Consider the following 6,000-nt stretch of genomic DNA (forward strand, 5'->3'; position numbering starts at 1 on the left):
TTAGATGGCAGATTGGATTTTCATGAGCTTTGTATTTACATTATTACCTACAGTTGATTTATGAAGAATTGTGTAAAAGCTTTGATGCAAAGTGTAAAAGGGATAACTTCCCCTTTTACTGGGGGCCAAATATTTCTGTTGCAGTGCCTGATTTGGCCCACAAGCCACTATTTGCCTACCACCACAAGGCCTAACATGATATTAGATAATTAAAGTGTTTTATTTACCTAGCACTGACCACAATTATTTATCCCTCCTGAATTCATTTAACCACAAGACCTACTGAGGTTGGAAACCCCTTTTGTAAGAGAGCTGAGTGGCAGCAATAAAAATTGCATACAAAGCAATGCAAAACCAGACATATAGAACAATAATAATAACAAAGAGCGGACACAATAAAAAATGGAGGCATTTACCATAGACTTAACAATGGTCTTTAATTCTGTCAGAAATATCATGTTTAATTGATTATGCTTAATCACGCTGATGATACATAATATTTGTTCTTACATAATATGCATCATATACTGTATGTATCTCCAAAAACACTTTTCAATTTAAGATATGTCAGGAGTCACAGTGATACAAAGAGCTCACCAATGGTCTCAGCTTCTCTGCTCTCCAATGACTAAAGATAACTACCCTTGTGGCTGAGTCAGACTGCACACATCTGGCAAGTGGGAAAGAAACAAGTGAGAGAGAGAGAGAGCGGGACAGTTTGGATTATAGATTGGGAGAGAAGCTGTAGAGTGCTGTGTCTGAGAAAAGAAGATTTATTAAAGGTTTTAGATTAGAATAATGCATCATTTAAATACACAAAATCACATTGCAATGAGTGGCAGCAATGCAAAAAGGAAAACTATTTCAGCCTAATGAGGCAATGAGGAAGGAAATATAGCTGGGATACTGTATATTGCTAAAAGTTGATAAAACATTAATAACAGTCTGATTTAGTCATAATGTATATAATGTATTACATTAAAGTATTAAATACAATAAAGCTAGATATATTATATTCTTAGTTCACATTCCAAATGGCTTATGTGATGTTGTTAAAAGACAACTATACACTGCTATATTTGTCAATCTGTTTCTTTTTTTTTAACACGTGAGGTATTTGGTTTAGATTTTCTCTGCGGCATGTGTGTGTATACATTACACCGACTATTCCCACACAGCCTGCATACCAGCAACCAGACACCAGGGCAGGGACTGACCAAAAGGTAGCTGTGCATCCTAATTCAAAGCTTGTAAGAGTTGGACCTCTTAATGATAAGATAAAAGGAATTATCTAGTCAGTATAGTCACCATTGATGTTTTGTCCTCAACCAACACTTTGACTGATCATGTTTCTATTACATGTGTGTGCATACTAATAGATCACCAGTGTAGATTGCAGTCCGACTCATTCATCATTCCTGACAGAGAGCAGATGGTCACACACGTGTACCTTTGAATCTCTGCCAACATCCAGGTCGAATCTGGGATTTGCTGACAACACCTATTGATTCTCAGTTACCACCACGGGTACTCTACATTTGAAGAAAGTTGTCTGTTACAGAGTCAAGGACAGTGGAAGGTGAGAGGTGACAAGATGGGCGTTCACATGGGCTTAATAGCCCCTTCTGCTGATGTAGCATTAGGTGATGCATATTACTGTATTTGACATTGATAGATGGATGGATGGATGGATGGATGGATGGATGGAAGAAAGCAAGAGGCAGGACAAAGACTCACGTGGAAGAGCACATGTCCTTCTCAGCCGTTGCTGTTATGAAGGCATGATGGCAAAAGAAGAAGGGAAGGAGAAGTGTCACACATTTTAAATACCTGAAGAGAAAAAATAACGTGAGATGCAAGGTTGTCATATTGTTCTCCTGTCAAAATAAAAATCTATTCTCACAGTTATATTATGGGGACTCATCTACCATCAGAAAAAACAGCCGGCCCCTACAAGGTTACTATTTAGTTTTTTAAAGATCTATGGTCAAAGTCTGTGTGTTTATGTTTGTGTGTTTGTAGGTATGTGCATGTGTGTATGAGCTGCAGGGACATGTTTTTTTCTGTGTGTGTTTCCTGTATTATGCACATACCAGAAAGTACACCACAAACCTACATGGTCAATATCTCATGATGCTAAAATAAGGATAAAACAATAAAAAAGGAAAATTCATATATATTACAATACATTCATTTTATATTCGGTGTAATTGCTATAATAAAATAGTACAGTTTATGTAATGAAACATTTTGTGCAAAGGCAACACATAAGAAATTTTTATCTGAATATTTCAAGTGTAGTGTGGACAGCTTGCTGCACTTCCATAATTGTCCACTAGACAGCCTTATACATCCACGTTTATCTCAATGCCACACCTTAGACACATCCTAAAGATAAAAAAACTTAAACATATTCTGAACTGTTTTCAAATACATACTTGTGTACATTTTTATGTCTGTTAACAGACTTTTATACATGCAAGATTTTATTGGCTAACTTTTCATTTTAAAATAATAGTACTTTGTGGGATAATCACCGGAATCAGAAACAATCCTTCTTATGACTTTTATTTTTCCTCAGGAATGCAGGAAATTCTATTTGTTGATATCATGAGCAGTTTGTGCCCATGACAAGAATTTAAAATAACATTTTCCTTACAAAAACCCCTAACAAACATACACAGTTTCATTTTAACATGAGGTACCCACAGACTGGACTATGGCATTTGAAAATTTGCAAGCTGTCATTACTGAAATTATTCTTGAGCTCTTCTTTATTTTCTAATTCACAGCATTTTAGATCATAATGTGATGGTAGTTATTTATCTTAACTACACATAACACATGTAACACATATGTACCATGTTTTGTGATGGAATAAAGGAACAAATAAAATGTGTATGTTAAATGCAAATACATTCATAATATCTGACCAAAAATACAAATAGTGTGTCAAAAAAAGCTGAACTGAAACCACAGTCAAATATTATTTTCCTAATCACACATTATTTAAATGATGCATGGCATCACCTTTGCATTTAAATCCCTTTATTTTCTTTGGACTTGTCTGGGGGAGGTTTCACAATGGTGGTGTTAAATACTCCACCATGGAACAGCTGTTCTCCATGAGTCACTGCTGATAAAGGGTATATGCTGATGTTATTAAAGTACCTTGATAGCAGAGATGTGCAGTACAAGCAAAGCAAACTGTCATTTTAAACAAGGGGGTGGGCAGACATAATAATGGTAACACAGATCTGCAATTGGGAATGATCAACTTTGAAGCCTATTTTGGTAGCCAATTAAGACCCAATATGCAACTTACACAAGTGAGATACACAATACTGAGAACATTTGACCTACTGTGAAAATATAGGAGACTTGTATCAAGCAGTTTAAAAAATATTTGCATTTTTAACAGATGTTGGATTTCTCAATGAGGGAGAAGGTGAGGATGTAATCTTTACATTTTAAAGGGGGTAACTTCACTTTTTTTGTGGAAAAATTATTATTCAAAGCAGAGTAATTTAAAGATTCATGTGTTCATTAGAAATGTATGGGCTTGGAGCAGAGTGCCACAGACAAGGTATCAGAAAGCTCTGAGAGACAGACTAACCCATTTTTGTTTTGGGTCTTTTATATAGAATATAGAATATACATAGATCTACATTTATTTAAATAGACCTACAGCTGACATCATTTTTGAAACAGTTTCTGCAATTGTGTAAACTTTTTATTATTGACTATTCTCCTCTGTTTAATGTATAACTGTCTTGTGCTTTATTTAACCTACACCACACCATCATCTTTGCTTCTCTTCTTAACCTGGAAGAAGAGAACAACCTGATTGACATTTGCCTTCCCCGTTCTAGTAATGAAGCAGTAAAGGAGAGGGTCTGCAAGGCAGTTCAGGCTCGAGATAGCTGTGCTGATCTTGTACGGATAGAGAAGCCACGCAACATTCCTGCAGTCATCCACTAGTGTGCGGAGAAGCATAAGGACGTGAATAGGTCCGAAGCAGAACAAAAGGCAGAGCAGGACAACTGTCAGCAGCTTTGAAATCCGTTTACGTTCCTGTTCCTCTGTGGCCTGGTTGGATTTCACTGCCTCACAGATCCCCCAGGTGGAAAACATCAGCAGGAGAATGGGAACAATAAAGCCCAGGAAGAAACGTGCTATATTAGCCCGAGCCAAGGTTTCTGACAGTGGGACGAAGATATCAAAACACACCGAAGACTTGTTGTTTTCATGGTATGAGTCCTCCCAGGTGATGGTGGTGGCATTGAAACAGACCACCAACACCCAAATGGAAGCGCTGATTACTGCTGCAGTGCCAACTTTCCTCAAGAAAGTGTACTTTAATGGGTGAACCACTGCCAGGTAGCGGTCAACAGCAATGCAGCAGAGGAGAGCATCGCTGGTGTAAAAGTTAGTGAAGAGAAAGTAGACAGATAGCACACAAACGTAGCCACCGTGGGCCCAAACACCTGTCCACAGAAAGTGCAGCCACAGAGAGAGGACGATGGTAAAGGTCAGGTCACTCAGGGCCAGGTTGAACAGATACACACCCAGCTCGTTCTTCTGTCTAATGTGCTGCCAGGACACGTAGAGGGAGAAGACGTTGGATGGGATGGCAGTGACGATGATGGCCAGGTAGAAAAATAGAAACGGCTTCCTCCTGGATGAGCTATCAGCCGAGTAACATTCTGAATGATTGGTGGCCAGGGTTAAGTTTTCCATTGCAGATGTGGCGTTCATATGCTCACACCTTGCAGAGAAACATGGAAGGAACAAAGGAAGGAATACAACAATGCATATGAATACCTAAACCTTAGGGGCGCTCTACACATTAAGTTCAGTTTACTCATCAGGGAGTTCAATTAAATAATGTCTTCTGTGGCTTTGTGAGCTTAAAATTAAACTCTTATGTAGTTAGTAAGTATTTTGATTTGGTGACAACAAACTGGGAGTGTGAAGTTTGAAAGACATGGCAGTTAGCAGTCAGTGAGAATCTTTTTAAAAGATGCAACTGAGCTGCAATATGGGAAATGTAGGATTTAGACTTGACCCATGCTTGAGAGTGAAAGTCAGGATATCTCAGCCTCTGCTGTTTTTATTTTTTTACCAGTCTCATGTGAGCCACCCAACTTCAGGGAAGTGACATACTAAATCACTGGGGTCACCCTTAAAAATATCACACAAGGAAGTTTGCTCATTTCAGCAAGTGAATCACAAATAACATTACCTCACACTGATGAACATTTTCATGGCAAAGTCTTGAAATTTGTTTCCTCCTTCCAGGAAACCTTTCGTTTCAGTAAATTTCAGTAGATTTGGAAAATCAGCTTGCACAATTTAGTAACTTAAAGTCCAGACTGGTCATCTATCAGTGTGACAATTTAATCTGCTTTCTGTTTTGTCAAAGCTACTTCATTTGTCAACAGCTCAGTCTGCCTAAATTCAAAACTTATGTAGCCAGTTCTTAAATTTCTGATGTTGCACTTTTTTTGCCTGCACCAACACTGAAGGAGGTCATTTTACAACGCGTCCTGCTGGCAAATGCATTACAACATAACAGCAATGTTACAAAAACAATTATTGATCAGACGTTAACTGTAATGGATTATCTATTGTAAAACAAGTGTCAAGTCTAAATGTAGGTTGTTGGGGGTTTTTTACACTTTGCTGAAATGAATGTTAACTAGTGACCTCCTGGAAGATGGGATATCAATTAAAAAACTTCCATCCTTTGAAGTGCATTAGCTAGAATGGACCTATACAATATAAATGGGCTAAAACATGAAAAATCTGTGTGTCAACCATAAACATTAAAAGTATTTTATAAGGAAAAGCACAATTCAACTCAGATGAAGTTGTACTTACTCTTTATTCAGTTGTAATTCTGCTCCAAATTCTGTCCATAAAATTCATTATTATTCAAATGAAAACATTAAAACACATGCAGAGTTGACTCATTCAGTTGTGAGGTCTTCCACTGCT

At 37.6% G+C, this 6,000-nt stretch overlaps 1 protein-coding gene across 1 annotated transcript; it reads right to left on the reverse strand.

The window, feature by feature from the left end:
• Positions 1 to 2,207: 2,207 nt before the first annotated feature.
• Positions 2,208 to 4,840, reverse strand: LOC119901498 (psychosine receptor-like). Its single transcript, XM_038717085.1, has one exon. It carries the CDS (start codon positions 4,756 to 4,758, stop codon positions 3,790 to 3,792), a length of 969 nt encoding a protein of 322 aa, XP_038573013.1. The 5' UTR covers positions 4,759 to 4,840; the 3' UTR covers positions 2,208 to 3,789.
• Positions 4,841 to 6,000: the final 1,160 nt, after the last annotated feature.

This window comes from Micropterus salmoides, unplaced genomic scaffold (genome assembly GCF_014851395.1).
Source record: "Micropterus salmoides isolate LMB-PRFRI ecotype aquatic unplaced genomic scaffold, ASM1485139v1 Ms_hic_scaffold_1342, whole genome shotgun sequence".
In the NCBI taxonomy this organism is placed as follows: Eukaryota; Metazoa; Chordata; class Actinopteri; order Centrarchiformes; family Centrarchidae; genus Micropterus; species Micropterus salmoides.